General features: G+C 72.3%; 5 protein-coding genes across 7 annotated transcripts in view; 2 read left to right on the plus strand and 3 right to left on the minus strand.

Moving 5' to 3' along the window:
• COL1A1 (collagen type I alpha 1 chain) overlaps nucleotides 1-22050 on the minus strand; it is a gene marked incomplete at its 3' end in the record, with an annotated part of 54339 nt that overhangs the window by 21828 nt on the left and 10461 nt on the right. The window lies entirely within an intron of this gene.
• PDK2 (pyruvate dehydrogenase kinase 2) lies at nucleotides 59-4856 on the plus strand. The gene is made up of 11 exons (XM_082070916.1): nucleotides 59-242; nucleotides 789-930; nucleotides 1859-1930; nucleotides 2219-2403; nucleotides 2645-2734; nucleotides 3038-3115; nucleotides 3315-3391; nucleotides 3465-3563; nucleotides 3650-3757; nucleotides 4058-4171; nucleotides 4239-4856. The coding sequence occupies exons 1-11, from the start codon at nucleotides 125-127 to the stop codon at nucleotides 4377-4379; spliced, it is 1224 nt and encodes a 407-aa protein (XP_081927042.1). The 5' UTR covers nucleotides 59-124; the 3' UTR covers nucleotides 4380-4856.
• On the minus strand, nucleotides 5401-9838 carry SAMD14 (sterile alpha motif domain containing 14). Of its 2 annotated transcripts, none has more exons than XM_082070918.1 (10): nucleotides 9733-9838; nucleotides 8980-9031; nucleotides 7812-7948; nucleotides 7471-7717; nucleotides 7319-7406; nucleotides 6982-7056; nucleotides 6764-6920; nucleotides 6460-6573; nucleotides 6239-6394; nucleotides 5401-5696 (listed from the first exon to the last, which is right to left on the minus strand). In XM_082070918.1, exons 2-10 carry the CDS (start codon nucleotides 9017-9019, stop codon nucleotides 5541-5543), a joined length of 1170 nt encoding a protein of 389 aa, XP_081927044.1. In that variant the 5' UTR covers nucleotides 9020-9031; nucleotides 9733-9838; the 3' UTR covers nucleotides 5401-5540. The 2 variants fall into 2 exon arrangements, with proteins under 2 accessions (XP_081927044.1, XP_081927043.1); XM_082070917.1 differs by having other exon boundaries at nucleotides 7812-7969.
• On the minus strand, nucleotides 10552-18371 carry PPP1R9B (protein phosphatase 1 regulatory subunit 9B). Its single transcript, XM_082070909.1, has 10 exons — nucleotides 16870-18371; nucleotides 14725-14857; nucleotides 14496-14616; nucleotides 14231-14335; nucleotides 13763-13898; nucleotides 13486-13638; nucleotides 13338-13391; nucleotides 12857-13086; nucleotides 12577-12673; nucleotides 10552-11402 (listed from the first exon to the last, which is right to left on the minus strand). Exons 1-10 carry the CDS (start codon nucleotides 18148-18150, stop codon nucleotides 11349-11351), a joined length of 2364 nt encoding a protein of 787 aa, XP_081927035.1. The 5' UTR covers nucleotides 18151-18371; the 3' UTR covers nucleotides 10552-11348.
• On the plus strand, nucleotides 20085-22044 carry SGCA (sarcoglycan alpha). 2 transcript variants are annotated; one of them, XM_082070919.1, is made up of 7 exons: nucleotides 20085-20138; nucleotides 20544-20696; nucleotides 20914-21056; nucleotides 21130-21202; nucleotides 21290-21488; nucleotides 21585-21747; nucleotides 21812-22044. In XM_082070919.1, the coding sequence occupies exons 1-7, from the start codon at nucleotides 20099-20101 to the stop codon at nucleotides 22019-22021; spliced, it is 981 nt and encodes a 326-aa protein (XP_081927045.1). In that variant the 5' UTR covers nucleotides 20085-20098; the 3' UTR covers nucleotides 22022-22044. The 2 variants fall into 2 exon arrangements, with proteins under 2 accessions (XP_081927045.1, XP_081927046.1); XM_082070920.1 differs by having other exon boundaries at nucleotides 21818-22044.

Genomic DNA, 22050 nt, shown 5'->3' on the forward strand with positions numbered 1-22050 from the left:
GGACCGGACCGGGGGACGGTGGTGGCGGCGGGGCCGGAGCCGGAGCCGGAGGGGCCGGCGGGGCCGGAGGGGCCGGGGTCTGGGGTCTGCGGGGCCGGGGGGGCCGGGCCGGGCCGGGGCCGCCATGCGGCTGCTGCGGTGCCTGGGCAAGCGGGCGGCGCTGGCCGGCGTCCCCACCTACATCGAGCACTTCAGCAAGTTCTCGCCCTCGCCGCTCTCCATGAAGCAGTTCCTGGACTTCGGTAAATACCGCCCCCCCGGAGCCGCGGCTGCGGCCCCGGACCGAGACACCCCCCGCGTCGTCCCGGAGCGGCCCGGGCCGGGTAAACACCCCGGCGCGGGGAACAGCTGTTCTGGGGGCGGCGCTCCGGGCGGGACCTCCGCCCCCCGGGCATCCCGCCCCCCGGGCGCCGCTCCCGGCTGCGAACACGCGTGTCCCGGGCCAGGCTGCTGTGTCCCCCGGCAGAGGCTCCTCTGCACCCCGGTGCCACCGGGCTGCGGTCCGGTTCGGTTGTCCCCGGCTCTGCTGGTGGCCCCGGTCGTTGTCCCCAGCAAATGGCCCCTGGGGGGCTGCCCGCCCCAGTCCGGGCTGCACTGGGCACCCATCCTGCCCTCCCCAGCGGGCTGAGCTGGGTCCCCCGGGGCAGGGACCTTCTCTTGCTCCCCTGTCCCGGTTCCCCCCCGTGTCCCCAGCCCCCGGCAGGGCAGCGGGAGCAGAGCCAGTGCTGCGGTTGGGGTGCGGAGCGGGCGCTCAGCCCGTGACCCCCGCGCCCCCCTGCGCCCCCCAGGCTCCAGCAACGCCTGCGAGAAGACGTCGTTCACGTTCCTGCGGCAGGAGCTGCCGGTGCGCCTGGCCAACATCATGAAGGAGATCAACCTGCTGCCGGACCGCGTCCTGCGCACGCCCTCGGTGCAGCTGGTGCAGAGCTGGTGAGGCGGGGTCACCGCTCCGGGGTCCCCGCGCTGCGCTGGGTGCCAGGTGCCGCTGCCGCCGTCCGCCTGGTCCTGCGGCCGCCGTCCGTGCTGCAGGTCCCACCGCTGTCACCCACCTGGGTGCCACTCTGGGTCCCGCCGCTGTCACCCGCATGGCTCCCATTGCCACCACAACTGCCACCGCCCACCGTGTCCCTGCTGTCACCGCAGGTCCCACCACGGCTGCGGGTCCCACCGCTGTCACCAGCTGTCCCCCGCAGGTCCTGGGGAAGCTGCTGGGGGTGGGGACAGGGACAGGTGGCTGGCGGGGCAGCACCCAGCTGGTCCCGCGCCATGCCCTTGAGTGGCGAGCGCTGCAAGCCTTTTGGGGACACCCCTATCTATGCCAACGGGCTGTCCCCAACCACTGGGGGGTCACCAGTGCCAGCCCCACATCCTGCCCCGGCCTCCTGCGCCCTCGCCCGCCCCTGTGGCTGGGGGTTCCGTGTCCCCGGGGCTCTGGGTGTCCCTTTAAGCGCGATGTCCCCTTTCCAGCTCCGTGTCCCCTGCCAGCTCTGGCAGCTGAAGCTGTCCCAGTGCCACCACGTGACGGGTTGTTTGTGCAGGTCCCCTGTCCCTGCCTGTCCCTGCCCGTGCCGCAGGCAGCGGGTCTGGCCTGCCCACACTCCCACAGCCCGGGGGCGGCCCCGGGTCACCCCCGCCCCCTCCCAGGGGCTGCGTTCCCAAGTGTCCCCAGGGGCCACCGTGCCAGCGGGGGGTGGACAGGCCTGGGTCCCCGCCAAGCACAGGGTGGTTCCATGGAGGGGTCCTGGTTGGGGGTGCTGAGCCCCTCTCCCTGCGTGGGGCAGAGCCCCATGGCACCCTGTGCCCCCAGAGGGGGTCCCCGGGGGGTCTTCTCTCTGGGGGTAACTGGCTCTTTCCTCAGGTATGTCCAGAGCCTGCTGGACATCATGGAGTTCCTGGACAGGGACCCTGAGGACCAGGCTGCCCTGGGACAGTAAGTTGGGGGGTGACAGCGTGTCTGGGACACCCTTTGTCCCCCATGCTGGGGTGTCCTCTCCTCCCAGGCTCACACTGGTGAGAGATGGTGTCACTGAGGGGCCCTGGCACCCTGCACCCTCTGTCGTCCCCAAACTGTCCCCACCCCACTGTGCTCTGAGTGTCCTGGTGCCACCGGAATCTCCTCCAGGTTTTCCCCAATGCCACCAGCTCCTGGGAAGCCCCGGCCTGGATTCCGGCTCTGCCCGGACCGGGTGTCCCCAGCTCCGTCCTGTCCCCTCCCCAGGTTCACGGCCGCCCTGGTCACCATCCGCAACCGGCACAACGACGTGGTGCCCACCATGGCGCAGGGCGTGCTGGAGTACAAGGAGGCGTACGGGGACGACCCCGTGACCAACCAGAACATCCAGTACTTCCTGGACCGCTTCTACCTGAGCCGCATCTCCATCCGCATGCTGCTCAACCAGCACAGTGAGCGGGGGCCCCGGGGACCCCCTGACCTGGGCACCCCCCCCAGTATCATCCCAGAGTGTCCCCCCAGCCCCAGGGATCCTGCCCTGGGTGTCCCCCCAGGCACCTCGCCGCCCTCAGCTGCCCCCCCATCCAGCCCCTGCCCACGTCCCTGTCCCCACGTGTCCCCAGCCAGCCCCATGTGTCCCATCTCTGGGCAGGGTGGGGTCCCCCTTGCTCACTGTCCTCCCCGCCCCCCCAGCGCTGCTCTTCGACGGCAGCACCAACCCCGCGCACCCCAAGCACATCGGGAGCATCGACCCCCACTGCAGCGTGGCCGACGTGGTGAGAGGTGCGTGGGGCGGGGGTCCCACCCGGGGTCCCACCCCCACGGGGACATGAGCCGGGTGGGGGGGTGGTGTCTGACGGTCCCCCCAGATCTTCCTCCCACCCTGGGATCTGCCCGTTTGGGAGTCACTGGTGTCACGAGCTTGGACCGGCTCAGCCAGGGTGGCCACAGTCCCCTGGGCTTCGGGGTCACTCCAGACCGCCCCAAAAACTTGCCAGGAATGCAAAATATTGGGGAGGTGGGGAAAGGGTGCCCAAACCCTCTTCCCACCTTCACACTGGGGGCGCTGCCCCCTCTGCCCCCCAGACGCCTACAACATGTCCAAGCTCCTGTGCGACAAGTACTACATGTGCTCGCCCGACCTGGAGATCCAGGAGGTGAATGGTGAGGCTGGGGCTGCGGGGGCTCGGCAGGGGCTGCGGGGGCTCGGCAGGGGCTGCGGGGGCTCGGCGGGGGCTGCGGGGGCTCGGCGGGGGCTCGGCAGGGGCTGCGGGGGCTCGGCGGGGGCTGCGGGGGCTCGGCGGGGGCTGCGGGGGCTCGGCGGGGGCCGGGGTGACGATGGTGACGGCCGCTCCTCCCGCAGCCGCCAGCCCCCAGCAGCCCATCCGCATCGTCTACGTCCCCTCGCATCTCTACCACATGCTGTTCGAGCTCTTCAAGGTACTCCCGGCCCCGGGGGGGCGCGGGGCGGGGGGAGCCGGGGGCTGCCCTCACCCGCCCCCCGTGCCCACAGAACGCCATGCGAGCCACCGTGGAGAGCCACGAGAGCAGCCCCCGCCTGCCGCCCGTGCGCGTCATGGTGGCCCTGGGCCAGGAGGACTTGGCCATCAAGGTGCGTGGGGACGCGGGCCCGGCGGGGGCCCCGAGCCGCGGGGGGTGTCCGGGAGTGGGGTCGTCACCCCCCGCCACCTCTTGCAGATGAGTGACCGGGGCCTGGGCGTCCCCCTGCGGAAGATCGACCGCCTGTTCAGCTACATGTACTCCACCGCGCCCACCCCCGCGCTGGGCGACGGGGGGGCGCCCCTGGTACGTGCCCCCGGAGGTGCCGCGGGCTCTGCGGGGCCCCGGGGGACAAGTTCAGGGTGGCCGGGGGACGTTTGGGGGTGGCTGGAGCGGCAGGGGGAGGTTTGAGCTTGACATGGGGACTTCTGGGGACATTTTGCGGTGCCCACGGGTGGCATGGAGACACTCGGGGGGTGACACGGTGACATTTGTGGGCGCCAGGGGACGTTTGGGAGTGACGTGGTGACCACTGGAAGTGGCACCGGGACGCTGCGGGGACACGCGGTACTGCGGGGGTGCTGACCCAGCCCCTGTGCCCCCCAGGCCGGTTTTGGCTACGGGCTGCCCATCTCCCGCCTCTACGCCCGGTACTTCCAGGGGGACCTGCAGCTCTTCTCCATGGAGGGCTTCGGCACCGACGCGCTCATCTACCTGAAGGTGGGTGTCTGCCGGGGGGGCCGCGGCGCCGGGGGCGCAGGGCCCTCCCACCCCCGTGTCTCCCCAGGCCCTGTCCACGGACTCGGTGGAGCGACTCCCCGTGTACAACAAGTCGGCGTGGCGGCACTACCAGGCCAGCCAGGACGGGGGGGACTGGTGCGTCCCCAGCACCGAGCCCAAGAACGCCTCCACCTACCGCGTCCCGTAGGGCCCCGCGCCGGGCCGCCCTAGCCCGGGGGTCCCTGTGAGCCCGGGGGTGTCCCCGCACCCTGGCTCTGCCTCCCGTGGCTGTTGGGGTCACTGGGAAACGTGTGAGATGGGGGGGGCCCAGCGCCCCCCGCCGTGGTTGCACTTAGGTGTGGAGCTGGGGGGGTTGGAGCAGTGTGCAGGGGGAGCTCCTGTTGCCCCCCCGCCGCAGCACCCACTCCAGAGGGTGCCCCCCCGGGCACTGGGGGACTGGTCCTTGCCCAGGGTGACCAGCAGCTTCCCTTCCCCTCCAGCCGCGACACGGGGGGCACCGGGCCCGAGCCCCCCCAGCTCCCCGCGCTGTCCCTGGTGTTGCACTACTGAGCTGTCCCCACCCGTGTGCCCCCACACGCGTGGTGGGGTCCCCACACTCCAACCCGCTCGGGAACCCCCTGCCCCCCCCCCTCCCCCTGCTGTCAGTAAATTGGATGTCGACTGAGCCCTCACTGTGGTGTTTTGGGGTCCTGGGAATCCCCCACCTTTGCACACCCCCCGCCCCGTGCCTCAGTTTACCCAGCCTGGCGTCACCCGGCCCGGGGAGGTGGCTGCAGTGTCACACCAGTGTGGCACCTGGGGACACAGGTGGCTCAGGGATGGAGGGCTGGGTCCTGGGGTGGGGGCCACGCTCTGTCCCCCACCTCCCGTTGCCCCCCAGCCTGGCACAGAGCTCCCCCCACCCCACGTGGCCCCCAGCCCCTCCCAGCCAGGCTCACACTGGTCGCACTGGTTTGCACTGGCCCTTGATACCCTTTTATTTCCTGGGGTGTCCCCTGGGTCGCTGCACTCGGGGCTGGGGGGGCAGCGTTCGCTCCCCACAGCCCAGCGGGGGGGGTGTGTCTGGGGGGTGGGTGACAGTGACCCCTCGGGTGGGGGTGACGGGACAGGGTCGGGGGGTCCAACGTGCCACTTGCATCCGGAAAAGGGGCCCGTGGGGGCCCGGACTGTGCCCATGGGGTGCGGGGGTGCAGTGGGGAGGGGGCGGCCGGAGGGGGCGCACGTGCCGCTCCGTGCCCGTCCCAGCCTGGCCGCCTCGGCCGCGGCGCCGCGTCCCGCGCCGGAACCGGGTCCCCCGGGGCGTCCCGGGGGCTGTGGGCGGGGAGGGGGCGCAGGGGTCCCGTCCCGCTCAGCTCCGCCGCTGCTCCTGCTCCCGCTTCTTCTGCTTCTCCCGCTGCTTCTCCGCCTTCTCCTGGGCCTTGCGCTCGCGCTGCGCCGCCGCGCTCAGCTCCCGCAGCCGCCGCTTCAGCAGCGCCCGGTCCTGCGCGCTGCCCACGCCCAGCGCCTGCGGCCCCGCGTCACCGCGGCGAGAGCCCCGCACCGGCCCCGCACCGGCCCCGCGTCACCGCGGCGAGAGCCCCGCACCGGCCCCGCACCGGCCCCGCGTCACCGCGGCGAGAGCCCCGCGCCCAGCCCCGCACCGGCCCCGCGTCACCGCGGCGACAGCCCCGCGCCCAGCCCCGCACCGGCCCCGCGTCACCGCCCCGCGCCCAGCCCCGCGCCAGCCCCGTGCCGCCCTGCTGGGCACCGTCCCGCTGAGGTACCCGCACCCCCGTCACCCCCCGGGGGTACCCAGAACCACCCCCCCACTGCCCCACGGAACCACCTGTTAGGATAAGGGATTCTGGGTGCCCTGTGATGAGCCCGTTGGGGTACCTAGAACCTACCTGTGCTTGCCCTATGGAGCACCCCATTGGGGTACCTAGAACCCACCAGCCCTGCCCCAAGGAGCACCCTGTTGGAGTACCTAGAACCTCTTGCCCTACAGCTGAGCCCGCTGGGGTAGCTGGAACCCCTGTGGGCAGCAGGAGCCCCCCAGCCCCGTACCTTGAGCTTGGCGCCGTCGAGGCGCAGCAGCCGCGTCCCGTCCACGCCGTGGGCCGAGAAGCGCTCGCCGTGGTGCCCCAGGCCCAGCCCCTCCAGCCACTGCCCCACCTGCCGGCACGTCCAGCCCGCGGCCGCGCCGGGCGGCTCCTCCGGGAGCTGCCGCGGGGACGGGGGTCAGCGCGGCCCCCCCGGCCCCACGGGGACCCCGGCCCCGCACTCACCTCGTCCGAGGACTGGGACAGCGTGTGGTAGGGGTACGAGCAGCTGCTGCCGGGGGGGCCGGGCAGGCGGGGGCTGGCGCTGGGCGGCGGCGAATCCTCGCTCAGCGGGGAGTCCTGGGGCAGCGCAGGAGCAGGGCAGCGCCCGCCCGACCGCGGCGCCCCCGCAGCCGCCCTTTGGGGCTCTACCGCCCTCCCCAGGGGGCTCCCTGTGGCGCTTTGACCTCACCTCCAAAGCCATAAAGCTGACTCACAGGAGCACATGTAGGGCTCCCCCACCCTCCCCTATAGCCCCCCGAGCACTGACCTGGGAGGCGGATTTGGGGGGGCTGAGCCCCTCATGGCGGGGGGAGCCGGCGGGGGACGCGGAGCCGGGGGAGCCCGAGCCCCTCACGCTGTCCGAGAACCAGGAGAAGGGCAGGAACGGGGACCCCGAGGGGCGGCCGGGACCCTCTGCCACCTCCCTGGGGACAGAGCGGGGTCAGGCCCGGGACCCCCGCGGGGCCCCCGCCCGGGGCTCCTCACCTGCTGCCCATGGACAGGCGGTTGCTGCTCTTCTCCCGCCGGCTCTTGCTGGAGGACGCGCGGCGCAGGGTCACCCTGGGGCGGGGCGGGGACGAGCTGGGGGTCCTGATGGTCATGCCCCCCCCCCGGCTCCAGCCCCCCCTCCAGCCACTCTCAGAGACCCCCGAGCACCGTCAGAGGATACTCCTCCACCCCTGCGTCCCACCGCCTCTCCATCCCTCCCGGCATCTCCCGTCTCTCCCTCCATCTTCCCTGGCATCCCCCCATCTGTCCATCCCCCACCATCCCCCTCCATCTCTTCACCCCCCATCCCCCTCCCCCCCCAGCCGGGTCTCACCCCAAATCCAGGAACTTCCTCCGCGTTCTCTTGTCCAGCCCCACGGTGGGGCTGGCGGGCTCGGGGGGGCTGGTGTCCCGGCTGTCATCTGCGGGACCGGGAGGGGTCACCCCTGCCCCGCAGCCGCGGTGCCCGCGGGTCGGGGGTCTCACCTTCGCTGTGCCGCTGGGGCCGGGCGCCGCCGGGCGAGCTGTCGGAGCTGGGGCAGGACTTGGGCGAGGGGGGGCCCGCCAGCCCCTCGTGGCTCCAGGTGTCCGTCAGGGGCCGGTAGCGGCTGAGGGGGGGCGAGGGGCCGGGGGGCTCCCCCAGCGCCCGCCGCGCCCCCCCGGCCTCGAAGGAGAACTCGGCGCCGCGGGAGAAGGGCGACGGGGCCGGGGGGCCACTGTCCCCCTCTGCTCCCTGGGGACACACGGCGGGGGGTGTCAGACCCCCGTGCCCCCTGGGCTGACCCCGGCCCCCTCCCACCCCAGCCGTGGTCCCCAAACCCGCTCACCGCGGCCTCGGGCCCCTCGTCCCCCTCGGTGGAGCTGGCGCTGTCTCGCAGCCGGGAGCGCGACGGCCGCTGCCGGCGGCTCTTGGCCAGGAGCCGGGCGCGGGCCTTCTGCAGGCTGCTGTCCAGGCGCGGCGTCTCTGGAACCACAGCGGTAAAATCTGGGGGTGAAAGAGAGACCGGGGCAGAGAGAGAGAGACAGACGGACAGACGGACAGGGCGAGCGGGTGGAGAGGGATGAGGGGATGGATGGAGGGATGGACAAGTGAGAGGTGGGGACAAGGAGCCACGAGGGACGGATGAAGGGACAGCGAGGGAGGGAAGATGGGGATGGATGGAGGGATGGACAGGTAAGGAGAGTGCACAGAGGGACAGACGGATGGGGAGGGACAGGGAGAAGGAGGTGGATGGACAAATGGAGAAGCAGAGACAAGGAGATGCAAGGGAGGGAGACAGACAGATGGCCAGGTAGGGACAGGAGATGGGGATGGGTGGACAGACAGACGGGGAAAAGCAGAGAGGGTGGATGGACAGATGGCCAGGGAGGGACAAGGAGAGGGGGTGGGACAGCATCAGAGGGACAGGGGGGCAGGCAGCCAGGGGACAGAGGGACAGAGGGACAGCAGGACACGGGGCAGGGCAGGGCATCCCGCGGGGACGGCAGAGGGACAGGGAGAGGGGAGCGTTGGGGACGTGGATGGACGGGACACCCCGGTGGGGCGGGACAGGGGACAGGGGACAGAGAGAAGTGTTCAAAGAGACGCCCCAGCTCAGGGCGAGGAGCAGCACGGTGCCCCGAGGACGGTGTCCCTGTCACCCGCGGGGTCTGACCAGGATCACCCTCATGTCCCCAGCCCGTGGAGTCTCCCCTGCCGTGTCCCCATGTCCATGTCGTGCTCCGTGTGCCCTTTACCTGTCCCTGTGCCCCATGTGTGTCCCTGTCCCCATACCCCATACCTGTGCCCCCGCATGTCCCCATGCCACCCTGTCCCTCTGCAGGTGGCTGCATGGCCCATGCTCATTCCTGTGTCCCCACGCACGTGTTGTCCCCAAGCCCAGCTCTGGGGTCCCCCTGTCACCGCTGCAGCCCCGAGAGCACTGAGAGCGGGTGGGATGTGCAGGGGCAGCACCCATGGGTGGCCCCGCACCCCACAGGCCCCCGCGGACTCACCGAAAACCTCATCTGTGTCCTGCAGTTTGGAGACCGACATTGTGGGACAGAGCTGGGGACAGAGGGGACAGTCAGGGAGGGGACCCTGCGCTGGGGGAGTGAAGGGCAGCGGGGAAGGGAACCCAGCCCCTCCGCGTGGTCCCGGCGTCCCCAGTGTCCCCGTTTCCTCACCCTGGAGGGGGCACAGGCCCTGGGGGAGCAGGACACACCACAGATGTCCCCACTCGTGGGGGCAGCCCCCCGGGGCACTGGGGACACTGCGGGGCAGCCGGGAAGGGGTTAAATCCCCCACAGCCCCCGCTGTCCGGGAATCTCTCGCGGGCGGATCCCGAGGTCTCGGCAGCACCGGGGGGGCTGTGGGGTCCGGGGGGGAGATCTGAGCGCAGCTCCCCCCGGCCCCTCCCTCCCCCCGGGGACCCGGGGCCGCTGCGGTTCGGGGGGCGCGAGGGGCAGTGCCGGGGCCGGGAGGGGACGGGAACGCGGGAGGGGACACGGGCTGGACCGGGGATGCTGGACCGGGGATGCTGGACCGGAGATGCTGGACCGGCGTTGGGGGGGCTGGACCGGGGATGCTGGACCGGAGATGCTGGACCGGCGTTGGGGGGGCTGGACCGGGGATGCTGGACCGGAGATGCTGGACCGGCGTTGGGGGGGCTGGACCGGGGATGCTCGGCCGGGGGACGGGGCGGCACCGGGGCCGCTGTCCGGCGGATGGGCCGCCCGGGGGTGCCGCCCCGCTCCCCCCGCACTCACCCGCGCTCCTCGGGCATCCTGGGCGCGTCCCGCCGGGGGGGCCGGGGCGCGGGGCAGTGCCGGGAGCCGGGCGGAGCGGGGGGGCGGAGCGGGGCCGCCCCGCCGGGCCGGGGGCCGCGGGGGGGGACAGGAACCCGGAAGCGGCCGGGAGACGGGGAGGCGGGATCAGCAGCGCCGCCCCGCCCGGCCCAGACCCGGCTCAGCCCAGGCCCGGCTCAGCCCAGGCCCGGCTCAGCCCAGGCTCGGTTTATCGCGGGCTCGGTTTAACCGGGCTCGGCTCAGCCGGTCGCGGTGCGCGGCCGCGGTGCTGAACGGACAGCGCCCGCGGGGACGGGCCCTCCCAGTGCTCCCATCGGCCCACTCCTCCCAGTGCCCCCCAACCCTGCCCGGTCCTCCCAGTCCCCCCCAGTGCCCCCAGCCCTTCCCACTCCTCCCTGTGCCCTCCACCCCTCCCGTGTCCCCAGTGTCCCCAGTGCCCCCGGCGGGACGAGGCGCGGGCGCTGCGGCACAGACCAGGCCCAGCACATACATAGGTACATATATATATCGTATATACACCCACAGGTACACGTGTGAGATTAAATAACCCCAGCACCCCACCGGGGCTCTCGCTCCCCGCCCTCCCTTAAATACTACCCCCCCCCCAGTGGCTCCAATCCAGTCGGACCCCCCCTCCCCGTCCCCCGTGTGCCCCCCACCTCCCCCTCCCAGCACAACCAGCTCTGGCTCCCAGTTGCCCCCACATCCAGTTACTGTCGGAGACTCGGTACTTCGGGGGGGCGGGGGTGCAGAATAGAAACAAAACTAACGGGGCTCCCCCTGGGCAGAGGGGCTGGGCCCCCCCGGCCCGGCTGGGGGTGGCCAGTGGAGGGGGCGTCCCAGCCCCAGAGAAATACTGTGATTTATTGGGGACTATTTACAGTTGGGGTTGGGTGGCGGCATCGCCCCCACCCTGGAGGGGACCCCCGTGTGTCCCCCCTTGCCCAGGGAAGGCAAAAGCCCCGGGCTCGGGGGGGCAGTGGCAGGTGCTGGGGGCACCGGGGCCACCCCAGCCGTGTTCCCACAGCGGGGGGGCCAGGCAGCCCCCACATCCCGGCAGGGTTGGCAAAGGCTGCGGGGTCCCTCCCGCCTGGCGGTGGCACTGGGGGTGCGGGGGGGGCGCTTGGGGTCCCCCCTCCACAGCAAAGGTCTGCAGTGTCCGGGGGGTGCCAAAGGCAGCTGCCCCCCCGGCCGGTGCTCCAGGAGCGCCCCAAGAGGAGGAGCTGCGGAGGGGGCCCAGCGTGCCCCCCGTGCTCCCCAGTATGGCTCACGTTTGGGTGGGCGTTTCCGCCCGCCCCCCACGGCCAGCCAGGGCGCCAGCTCTGTGTCCGGGGGTCACATCGAGGGGAGGGTGTGCTTGGGGGGAGGCCTGGGGGCCGCGTCCCCCCCATCAGTCCATCACGTCACCACGAGACTCACACTGGACACAGACACGAACGCGGGGTGTCCGCCCCCCGAACCCCCCGAGACGCACCCTGTCCCCCCGCTGCCTGTGCCCCGGGGAGGCGGGGGCACCAGGAGGCCTGGGCGGGGGAGGGGGCGGGGGGGGCCCCGAATCGCTGTGGTTTGAGGGCAGTTTAGGTCGGGTTGGAATTTTTCAAAGTCTGCAGCTTGGCCTCCAGTTCGGAGATCTGAAAAACAGCAAAGGGGACAGGTCTGAGCGGGGACACGGGACGGGGGACACGGGGAGCGGACGGGGGGGACACGGGGACACAGAGACGGGGACACAGAGATGGGGAGCGAACGGGGAGGGACAGAATGATACAGCACGGGACACGGGGACAGGGGCACTGGACGGGGGGACAGGACGAGGGGCAGGACACGGAGGTGCTGGAGGCCAGCGTGGGGCCGGGGGGGCTGCGGGGGGTGGGGGGAGCCTGGGGGTCAGGGGACGTTTTGGGGGTGACGGAGGAGGCATGAGGGGGTGGGGGCTCTGCTGGGTGCCAGGGGACCCCCCGCTGCCCGCCTGTGCCCTGGTGCCCCCGGCCGGCGGGCGCTGCCCCTGCGACCCATGGCAGCCCCCGGGCGCTGCGGGATCCTGGGGGATCCGTGATCCCGCGGGGGATCTGGTGACCCCGTGGGGGATCTGCTGTGACGCCATGGGGGATCTGCTGACCCTGTAGGCAATCTGCTGTGACCCTGCGGGGGATCTGGTGACCCCACAGGGGATCTGCTGACCCCGCTGGGGATCTGCTGACCCCGCTGGGGATCTGCTGTGACCCTGTGGGGGATCTGGTGACCCCACGGGGGATCTGCTGTGACCGGCGCAGCTCCGGTCCCGCCCGTGAGGGGGATCCAGTGCAGCTCGTGTGGAATCCGGTGTGATCTGGTGTGGGATCCAGCATGACCAGCATGGGATCCCGCTCCCAAGCAGAGGACCAAGTGTGAGCTTGCGCAGATCCACCAGGACCCAGTGCAGGATCCTGCGCAAGCAGCTGGGATCCGGTGCCCAGGAAGATCTCTTGTGATCCATTTTGGGCTGTCAGACCCTGACGCAGGATCCACGCAAACCCTTGGCAGATCCACTGTGATCCAGTGCAGATCCAGTGCGGGATCCAGTGCCAGGAGGCGGGCCGGGTGTGTGCCAGCACCCCAGCAGATCCTCGGTGATCCGGCGCAGGGCGCGGTGCCGGCAGCACGGTCTGGTTGGATCGGGCCGGAGCAGATCCACCGCGCCTCGGCGTGGGATCCAGCGCTGGCGCGGCCGCGCCGGCAGATCCGTTGCGGTCGTCCCGGGCTGCAGCGGCGGCGCGGCGGGGCTGGCGGGGCTCAGGGACAGCCCGCGTCCCCGCGCCCGGTGCCCACCTTCTCCTGCAGCTTCTCCATCTCCTCCTTGTGCGCCAGCTCCGACTCCTCCAGCACCCGCCGCTGCGCCGTCTCCTTCTTCAGGAACTCGATCTCCCTGTGGGACCAGCGCAGGGACACGTCACCCCCGCCAGACCGCGGGGACCCCGGGGGGTGGCGCAGGGGAGGGGACCCCGCGGGGGGCCGCGCTCAGCGGGCGCTGGTGCCCCAGGACCCGCCAGGGCCGGTCCCTGCAGGGCCAGAGCCGGGTGCCGGAGCTGGGGCAGGACGGTGCGCTCACTTTTGCTGGTACTCCTTGATGAGCCTCTTGGCCTTGCTGTACTTGCGCTCCAGGGTCTGGTACTGGGCCTGCGTCTCCTTGAGGTGCTCGTCCACGGCCTGGCACAGGTTCTGCGCCTCCATCCAGTACCCCTCCAGCTTCTCCATCCGCTCCTTGTTCTCCTCCACACTCTGCTCCAGCTGCGCCTTCTCGGCCCTCCAGCGCGCCTTCTCCTGCTCCAGGCACTGCAGCTGGGGACAGCGGGTCAGGGATGGCACCGCATGGCACAACATGGCACGGCACAGCACGGCACGGCATGGCACGGCACAGCACGGCACGGCATGGCATGGCACAGCATGGCATGGCACGGCATGGCACAACGTGTCACGGCACAGCCAGGGCACAGGGGTCTGGGGGAGATGTGGGAAGCTGGGGGGCCTGGGGGGATGGAGATCCGGGGGGCCTGGGGAGGTGGGGGCTCCCTTCCCTCCCACCCACTCACCTTCCTCTTCAGCTGCTGGATCTCGGCCTCGGTGACAGCGTGTTTGATCTGGAGCTGCAGGAGGAGCAGGGTTGGCACGGCCGTCCCCGTGTCCCTCCATGCCGGGGACACTCGCTGCCACGTGCGGACACTCCCCGCCCCCCCTCACCTCCTTGAACTTGTGCACCAGCTTCTCGGGGTCCATCTCCACGGGGGACAGCGCGTCCTCGTTCTCGGCCAGCTCGAACACCTCGATGGCCATCTCGCCGCTGGGGAACATGGGGCTCATCTCCTCCTCTTCATCCGTGGCGTACTCGCCCGTCTGCGGGGGCGCGGAGCGGCGTCGGCAACGCGGGTCCCCGCCAGCACCCCCGCCCCCCCACCTGGGGAAACCGGCTCACGGCCCCACATCAGGTGCGGGGCCACGGCTGGTGCTGTCCCCTCACCTCCTCGTCATCCTCCGTGTACTGGGTGTAGCGCTGCTCGATCATCTCCCGCTGCCACCGCTCCTGCTCCAGCGTCTGCTGGATCAGCTGCGCCACCTCGCTCTGCTCCCCCGGCTTCTCCCGCCCGATCAGGAACCTGCGGGACGGGGGTGAGCGGCGCGGGCCGGGGACACCGCCGGGGACACCCCGCGGGACAGGCAGCGCTGCCAGGCGGACGAGCCGCAGGGGTGTTACAGGGCCTGTGGATGAGCTGGGGGCTGGGGAGATCCTGCCATGCTCTGGGGACATTTTGGGGGGCACTAGGGTGGCACAGGGCAGGCAGCGGGCACGGGGGCAGGGGGGCAGGGGGACAGCCCAGCTGGGCATCCAGGGGGCTCTGGGGACAGGCTATGGGGCGGGGGCCTCTGCAGGGGACCAGCACAGGCCGGGGGGTCTCCCAGCCCCCCAGACCTCCAGTCCGGGCCCTACCGGACGCGGCCCTTGGTGTTCCTGAGGACGGAGGCGGCGAAGCTCTGCGTGACCCCCACCAGGCTGGTGCCGTCCACCTCCACGATGAGGTCGTTCACCTGGATCCTGGGGACAAGGGGATGGTCACAGCAGGGCCACCCCGCCCACCTCCCCCGCGTCTCCCACCCTGGGGAACATCTGGCACATCTGCTGCCCCCCCAGCTCCTGCGCCTCCCCCAGCCTGGGGCGCGGGGACCAGGGGCCGTTCTGGCCAGGCAACCCTCACCTGCCGTCCCGGTGGGCAGCGCCGCCCTCCGTCACCGTCTTGACGAAGATGCCCAGCTTCTCCAGGCCCATGTCTGCGCCCGCGCCCATGCCGATGATGCTGATCCCCAGCCCTTCGGAGTCTGCAGAGACACAGCGCCGTGTCCCGGGGGGGGCCGCGGCCACCTGGCGCCGCCGGCGTCGCCTCCAGCCGTCCCAGGCGCTGCCGGGGCCGGGGCCCGGGGACCCACCTTTCTCCAGCTCCACCGGGAAGAGGTCGAGCCGCTCCACCCGCTTCTCCAGCTCGTACTCGGCCGAGGCGGCCATGGGGTCGACGTCCTCATTGCGGCGGTCGTAGTCCTCGTTGGAGTAGGTGCTGAAGACCTGCAGGATGGGGGCGCTCAGCGAGGGGGGGGCACCGCAGCCACCCACTGCCCCAGCACCCGCAGCTCCTGCAGCCCAGGGATGTGGGGGTGTCACTGAGCCTACGAGCCACTGGAGAAGCCCCCCAAGTCACATCGTGGGGTGAGGGGGGTTGAGGAAGCACAGAGGGTTTGGGGGGCCCTGGGAGCAGAGGTGGTGCCGTGACCTGCACCCCAAGGCGGGCACGGACAGAGAGATGGAGGAAGGGATGGACAGATGGATGGATGGAGAGGTGGACAGAGGGATGGATGGACAGAGGGATGGAGGGATGGATGGACAGAGGGATGGAGGGATGGAGGGATGGATGGACGGAGGGACGGATGGATGGATGATGGATGGATGGATGGATGGATGGATGGATGGATGGATGGACGGATGGAAGGACGGCATCGAGCTGCTCCTGGCCAAGCTCGGGTGTGCCACCAGGACAGCGTCCCCGACGCGGCGCCGGTGGGAGCGGGGTGCCGTGTCCCCCCAGCCCCGGCAGTGCCAGCACCCCGCCTGGGCTCTGAGCCGGACAGATTGTCCCCGAGGGGCGCAGGGGATTAGGGACGACACTAAACTCACGCCGAGGGGATTAAGGATGAGTGTCAGGGGCCATAGCACAAAGCCCGGTGACAGCAGACGGGCAGGACCCGGCGGCGGCTCCCAGGGGTGAGCGGGGCAGGGGACGTGCCACCCACGGCCCTGGGGGCTGTGGGCACCCGAACTCCCCTCGCCGTGCCCCCCTGTCCCCAGCTCCGGGGGGGCTGGGATGTGCTGGGGACCTGGAGCGGGTTCCAGGGCTGAAGCAGCCGGAGCCGGCGAGGTCAGGGAAAGGTTTGGTGACAATGTGCCCCCAGCCCCGGGCACGGGGCGGTGCCTGGGTGGGGGTCCCCAGCGCGCCCGGCCCCCACCCCTGCAGCAGGGCTGGGGGGCTCAGCATCACCCCTGCACCTGGAGGGGGAACCGAGGTGCTCAGGCGCCCGTGTCCCCTCCCGCCTGCGCATGGGGGCCCCCAACGTCACCCCGGCTGAAATGTGGGTCAGAGCGAGGGGCTGGGGGAGCAGAGCACCCGCAAAATCCCAGCTGCCCGTCCATGGGAAACACCCTTCCAGGGATGGGCTGGCTGCCCCCCGCCTGGCCACCGCGGCCCCCCTGCAGCCACCCGGCACGTTGTCCCCGTGCAGCCACCCGCACGCTGTCCCCTCTGCCCCTGCCCGGCCACCGTGGCCCCCGGCCCAGGTGGGGCCACCCACCCGCTCTGACTCAGAGCCAGAATATAGGCCGGGGCTCTATAAATAACTGGCTCTGGCACAAAGCGATCGCTGCTGCTCTGGTCGGGGGGATTCGAGCAGGCGAGAACACCCCAAAATAGCTGCACAGCCCCTTCCCCCCATCACAGCGAGATGGGGACCCCAAACCCGGGCAGGGAGGGGGGACGCGGCGGTGCTGCCCCCCGGCCATGCTGCCGCACCACTTCCCCTTCACGCACTTCCCGAAACGGTCCCGGGCACCCGGCCGGGCCCATGGGGGCAAACCCCCCCCGCCCCACCGCCTTGTCCCCAGGGACCCCCAGCGGGGGGACCCCGGTACCCAGGGACCCCAGGGACAGGGGCAGCGGGTGGCTGCGCGTCCGCCGCCCCCAGCGCCCCATGGCCGGGGATTTCGGGCATCCCCACCCAAAAGCTGGGGTGTGTCCCTGTCTGTCCCGGCACGGCCGTGGCTCCCAGTGCCACCCTCCCTGTCACTCTGGTCCTGGGGGGCCCGGCCATGCTGGGGCAGGGCCCTTCGTTAGCCGGCTCGTTAGCCAGGCCTGGGCGGCCACCCCCATGCAAGGGCATGGCCCAGGGATGCCATGGCCCCTGCAGGGGCACAGAGCCCCCACCTCCCCGTCCCCACCGCCAGCCCCCCAAAAGGGGAGGGTCTGGGGGTCACACAGCTCCCCCTGGGGTGCCCCTCGCTTGGGGTGCCCCCTTCCCGGGCGGGCTCACCTGGATGGGGGCCGTGCTGAACTGGATCTTGCGGTTGGGGACGGGCTCGTCTTCCTCGGACAGCCCGGGGATCTCCACGCAGCCCGACTCGGGCTCGTACAGCCCTTCGGCCTCCTCCTCCTCCTCCAGCCCGCTGCCCCCCGAGTCCTCCCCGAGCCCGCTGTAGGCACTTATGTCCACCAGGTCCGCCTCGGAGAAGTCCTCCTTCTTGGCCTCCTCGTAGCCATCGCCGTCCTCGGCCCGCTCGCCCTTGCCGTCCTCGCCCGCGGCCGCCGCCGAGCCGCCGTCCAGCCGGGGGGCGCTGGGCACCGGCCCCTCGGCCCCCTGGGCCGGTTGGGTCACGGGCGCCGGTTCACCTGCCGCCGCCGCCTCCTCCTCCTCGGCCTCGCCGCTCTCCTCCACCTCCACGGGCTTGATCTTGCAGACCTCCTGCACGCGGGGGGCGGCCGCCTCCCTGTCCGCGGGCCGGCCGCCCTTCCCCGCCGCCTTCTCGTCGTCCGGCGGCCGTGCCCGCGCCGGCGCGGCGTGTCCCTCGCCCGGCCGCCCGGCCTCGGCGCCGGGCAGGAAGACCCGCGGCCGCTTGGCCAGCGCCTTGGCAGCCAGCGGGGCCCCCGCGCGCCCCGGCGCCTTGTGCAGGTTGTTGCGGAGATCGGCCTTCTCGAAGACGGCGCTGAGCTGGCTGACGGTGGGCGAGACGGCTTCGGCGTCCAGCTTGTCCAGGGACTCGGTGCTGCCGTTGAACCTCACCACCACGTCCAGCTTGCGGTCCTGGAAGCCGGCGCGCTCCTTGCGCAGCAGCAGCCTGGTGGTGCTGGCCTTCTCCTGCGCGCTCCTCTCGAAGATCTTGCGGGTCTCCTGCAGCTTGGAGAAGGGCTTGTCGGGCTTGGAGTCGAAGCGACTGACCCGCTCCGAGACGCTGGTGCCCAGCTTGAGGAGGCTGCCCTGGTCCACGCCGTCGCCAAGGCTGCTGGCCCGGGGCAAGGACAGGCGGACGGGCTTCTCCTTGGCCTTGGCCAGGTCGCAGGCGCCCTCGGGCCCGGGCGCCGTCCCCATCTGCAGGAACATGTTCTTGATGCGGTGGACGTTGGAGCCATACTTCTTACCCCGGCTCTTCTTGCCGTCCTCCCCGTCAGCCTCCTTTGTGGGCGCCAGGGCCTGGATGGTGGCTTCGTAGGCATTACGGTGGGGGGACGCGCTCCGCAGAGCCCCCCCGCCCGCCGCCCCGCCGGAGGGGGCCCCCCCGCCGGCGGCCGCCCCGCCGCCTGCCTCCGTCCTCAGCATGCCGCCACCGGCACCGGCACCGTCACCGGCCGCTGTCACCGGCCGCCGCGCCGCATCGCCCGCCGCCGCTCCGGGCCCGCCGCAGCCCCGCCGCTACCGCGGCATGGGGAGGGGGCTGCGGGGGGGCACCGCCGCACCGGCCGGGGGCTGCGGCCCCGTCAGGCCATGTCCAGCGCGGGGGCCCTGCGCCCCGGCCCTCCTTCCTTCCTCCCTCCTCCTCCTCCTCTTCCCTTTCTCTGCGATGGAGCCGCCGCTCTGCCCGCCCCGCTGCCCGCAGAGCCCTCTGGGTCTTAGCGGCGGCTCTTCCTCTTCCTCGCCGCGCTTCGGCCTCGCCGCCGCCGCCGCCGCGGGGGCCCCGGGACGCACAGCCCCGCCGGGCTGCCCCGCGGCCCCCTCCCCACACCCACGCGGGGTCCCCTCCCTGCGGCGGGTCCCCCCCGAGCATCCCCGCTGTGCCGTGTGCCCCCCCGGCTCGTCCGCTGTTGCCTCCCCCCATTTCTGTCCCCGTGTCCCCCCCCGGCTCTGCCCCCGTGTCCCCCCCGGCTCTGCCCCCGTGTCCCCCCCGGCTCTGTCCCCATGTCCCCCCCGGCTCTGTCCCCCACCACACCCATCTGCTCCTACTTCTGTCCCCCCGGCTCTGGCCCCGTGGCCCCCGGGCCGGTCCCCGTGGCCCCTCAGTCCCACCCTGTACCCGCCGGGCTTGTACCCACATCCTCTGGATCTGCCCCACGTCCCCCCCATTCTGTCCCCATATCCCTGTAATTTTGCACCCATGTCCCCCTACTCCATCCCCACATTCCCCCGAGTTTGCGCCCATGTCCCCCCATCCTGTCCCCATGTCCCACATCCTGTCCCCGTGTCCCCTTATCCCCCCATACTGTCCCTTTGTCCCCCCAAATTCGTACCCATATCCCCACATCTTATCCCCATGTCCCCCGAGGTTGTACCCACATCCGCCATCCTGTCCCTGCGCCCCTCCCAGGTCTGTCCCCATGTCCCCCGCCCGTCTCCCTGTCCCTCCCCAGTTTTGTCCCTCTGCTCCCATGCCGAGACCCCCCACCCCTGCCCAACCCGCCCATCTCGAGCTGTCCCGTGGTGTCCCCTCAGGGCCCCGCTTTACTTTCTGTCCCCACAAATCCGCCCTTGGGGCACAGCACGTGTCCCCAGCAGCAGCTTCACCTGGGGGCGCCAGGAGGGGAAACCGAGGCAGGGGACCATGGCATGGGGGTCCACGGTGCTGCTCCCCCCTCCCCACCCTGCCGGCTGATATTTTGGGGGTTATCTGGGGGTTCGCTCTGTTCCCACCGGGCACCGCGGGAGGCCCAGAGCCTGGGGCCGTGCTGGGGGTCCCTGTGCGGAGGAGCCCCCGGGGGCGGGGAACAGGGTGGGGGGCCCTGCTCCCCCCGGCTGGGAGCGTGCGGGCGCCAGGACCCTGCGGACACGGCCTCCCAGGCCTCCGTGCGTGACGCGGCGTGACGGGACGTGACGTGACGGTGCAGCGGCCCCCCCGCGGCCGTCCCCTTCCCCTTCCGCCATCGCCGACCCCCGGCGCAGGGCCTGGCCCCCCCCCCCGCCTCGTCCCGCCGAGGGACGCTGCCCCCGCACACGCGTGTGACACACGTGCTCCCGCCCCGGTGACACAGACGGGCGCGCGTGCGCGGCGCTGGCAGCTGCGACAGCTGTCCCCACGTGTCCCCAACCCCGCGCCCCCACTGCCGTCCCGGTGCCCGTGACTGGGGACACCAGGACAAGGACACCCCACCAGACCCCCCAGGGGACACGGGACCCCGCCAGGGGATGTGGGACCCCGGGCAGCCCCGCTGCCCCGCATGCTGGGGGGTTCGGTGGCACAGGCCGCTGGTGGCGGGAGGTGGCGGTGTCCCCGCCGTGCCCCCCCGGCCCCGCTGCCGCCGTCAGTCAGGCCTGGCCCCGCGCCCGGCGCCGCAAGATGGAGGCGCCCGCGCTGCTCCGGGCCTGGGTGCTGGCAGGCGAGTGGCAGCCCCGGCACCGCGGGGGACGCGGACGGGCGGGGGACCCCAGCAGGGAGGACGGGGGCACCCCAGCAGGGAGGACGGGGGGACCCGCGCCGGGCGGGACGGGGGGCGCTGGCAGGAGGGAGCAGGGCGGGGGACGGGGCTGCAGCATAGAGCTAAATAAAGCCGCCATGTCCCCGGCGCCCGCCGGGGCTGGGACATGGGGACCGAGCGGGTTCGGGGCAAGGGGAGGTGCTGTCCCCATCGCCACCCAAGGACAGCCTTGTCCCGGACACCTGCCACTGCCTCTGGCGCCGGGTGTCCGGGGGCCAGTGGGGCCTGGGGGTCTCTCCTGGGGAATGAGGAACCGAGGCAGGGAGGGGCCGTGGTCCGCGGCTCCAGCCCTGTGCCTGGTCACAGCCGTGTTCCTGGGGGGGTCCTGGGCCGCCCTCCCCAGCCACCGCGTCCTCCCGGAGCACCACGTCTCGGCCGAGACCGGAGCCATCTTCGTGCAGGCGCTGGAGCGGGAGCGGTTCCAGGAGGCCTTCGGCGCCGGGCGCGAGGATGACGGCGGTGAGAGCGCCGGGGTGTCCTGCGGGGCCTGGGGGGGCTGGGGGGACACTGGCTGGTGCTGCCCCCGGGGCGGAGAGCAGGGGCCAGTCACGCGTCCTCGCTGGGACCAGTGGGACGGGAAGGGCCGGCCGGGGTCTGCCCGCGGCACAGCCCGGTGGCACCTGTGTCCCCGCGCCTGTGTCCGTCCCAACCCGCCGTGTGTCCCGGTGCCCGGCAGCCGCCCCCGTCACGTTCCAAGCGCACGTCAGCGACCACCCCGACCTGCCGCGGTGGCTGCGGTACGCCCAGCGCGACCCCCGCCAGCACGGCTACCTCTACGGCTGCCCCACGGCCGCCGAGCTGGGCACCCACGTCATCGAGGTAGGTGCCACGCGCACGAGCCGTGCCGGGGTGACGCGGGCAGGGTGCCATGGGGCCTCTCCTCCACTCACAGGTGCTGGCATACAACCGGCACACCTACGAGACGGTGGCACAGCGCCTCGTCATCACCGTCATCCCTGCGCCAGGTAGGGGCCGCGCACCCCTAAAATGCTGCCCCAGAACCCCCGGGATGGGCACGGGGTGTCCCCATGGGTGCCACATGTCCCCCGCAGGCGGGGACCCCCCGTACCAGGCTGAGTTCCTGGTGGGCAACAGGAACGTGGAGGAGCTGCTGCCGGCGGCCGCGCGGGAGATGTTCCTGCAGGCCGCGGCCGGCGTCTGGGAGCGGGACGACCTCCGCGTCACCAACGTCACCTCTGCGCTGGACCGGGGCGGCCGCGTCCCGCTGCCCATCGAGGGCCGCAAGGAGGGGTACGGCAGACCCGGGGGGCTGGGGTTGCTCCTGGGTAGACCCCCAGGCTCCACACGTGGGGTTTTGGGGGCCACTGCAGCCTGTGCCCCCCACAGGGTGTACGTGACGGTGGGGTCCCCCGGGCCCTTCTCGCCGTGCCTGGTGGCGGCCGCGTCCCCGCGGAGCCGCCTGCGCTGCAGCCGGGGCCAGCAGCCGCTCGCCTCCTGCTACGACACCTTCGCCCCCCGCTTCGCCGTCCGCTGGTGCAACCTCACCCTGGTGAGCCCCCCCGCCACGCGCCCCCCGCGGGGACCCCCGCCCCCCTGACCGCCCCCCCTTGCAGCTGCAGGTCCGTTCCAGCCCCACGGCGCCGGGGCCAGCGTGGGGTCCCAGGGTGCTGGAGGACGGGGGGGATTTCCAGGCCCCCACCGAGGTGCCCCCCCGGGACCTGCTGCCTGGGTACCTGGTGACACTGCTGGTGCCGCTGGCGGTGGCCGCGCTGCTGTGCCTGCTCCTGGGCCACCTCATGTGCTGCCGCCGGGAGGGACTGTGAGTCAGGGCACGCTCGGGGAGGGGTCCCCC

This window comes from Streptopelia decaocto (assembly GCF_964273445.1).
Source record: "Streptopelia decaocto genome assembly, chromosome: 22".
NCBI lineage: Eukaryota > Metazoa > Chordata > Aves > Columbiformes > Columbidae > Streptopelia > Streptopelia decaocto.

Excerpts from the sequence above, each read along its gene's own strand:
- PPP1R9B (XM_082070909.1), bottom strand. The coding sequence starts at position 18,150 with ATGCTGAGGACGGAGGCAGGCGGCGGGGCGGCCGCCGGCGGGGGGGCC. Across the intron at positions 13,899-14,230 it reads AACACCAAGGGCCGCGTCCG|GTTCCTGATCGGGCGGGAGA; the intron begins GTAGGGCCCGGA and ends CCCGTCCCGCAG. Across the intron at positions 13,639-13,762 it reads ACACGGAGGATGACGAGGAG|ACGGGCGAGTACGCCACGGA; the intron begins GTGAGGGGACAG and ends GCGCCCCCGCAG.
- SAMD14 (XM_082070917.1), bottom strand. The coding sequence starts at position 9,019 with ATGTCGGTCTCCAAACTGCAGGACACAGATGAGGTTTTCG. Across the intron at positions 7,407-7,470 it reads GCCCCAGCGGCACAGCGAAG|ATGACAGCCGGGACACCAGC; the intron begins GTGAGACCCCCG and ends CCGGTCCCGCAG. Across the intron at positions 6,574-6,763 it reads CCCCCAAATCCGCCTCCCAG|GACTCCCCGCTGAGCGAGGA; the intron begins GTCAGTGCTCGG and ends GCGCTGCCCCAG.
- SGCA (XM_082070919.1), top strand. The coding sequence starts at position 20,099 with ATGGAGGCGCCCGCGCTGCTCCGGGCCTGGGTGCTGGCAG. Across the intron at positions 21,203-21,289 it reads CACCGTCATCCCTGCGCCAG|GCGGGGACCCCCCGTACCAG; the intron begins GTAGGGGCCGCG and ends TGTCCCCCGCAG. Across the intron at positions 21,489-21,584 it reads ATCGAGGGCCGCAAGGAGGG|GGTGTACGTGACGGTGGGGT; the intron begins GTACGGCAGACC and ends TGCCCCCCACAG.
- PDK2 (XM_082070916.1), top strand. The coding sequence starts at position 125 with ATGCGGCTGCTGCGGTGCCTGGGCAAGCGGGCGGCGCTGGCCGGCGTC. Across the intron at positions 3,392-3,464 it reads TGCTGTTCGAGCTCTTCAAG|AACGCCATGCGAGCCACCGT; the intron begins GTACTCCCGGCC and ends CCGTGCCCACAG. Across the intron at positions 4,172-4,238 it reads ACGCGCTCATCTACCTGAAG|GCCCTGTCCACGGACTCGGT; the intron begins GTGGGTGTCTGC and ends GTGTCTCCCCAG.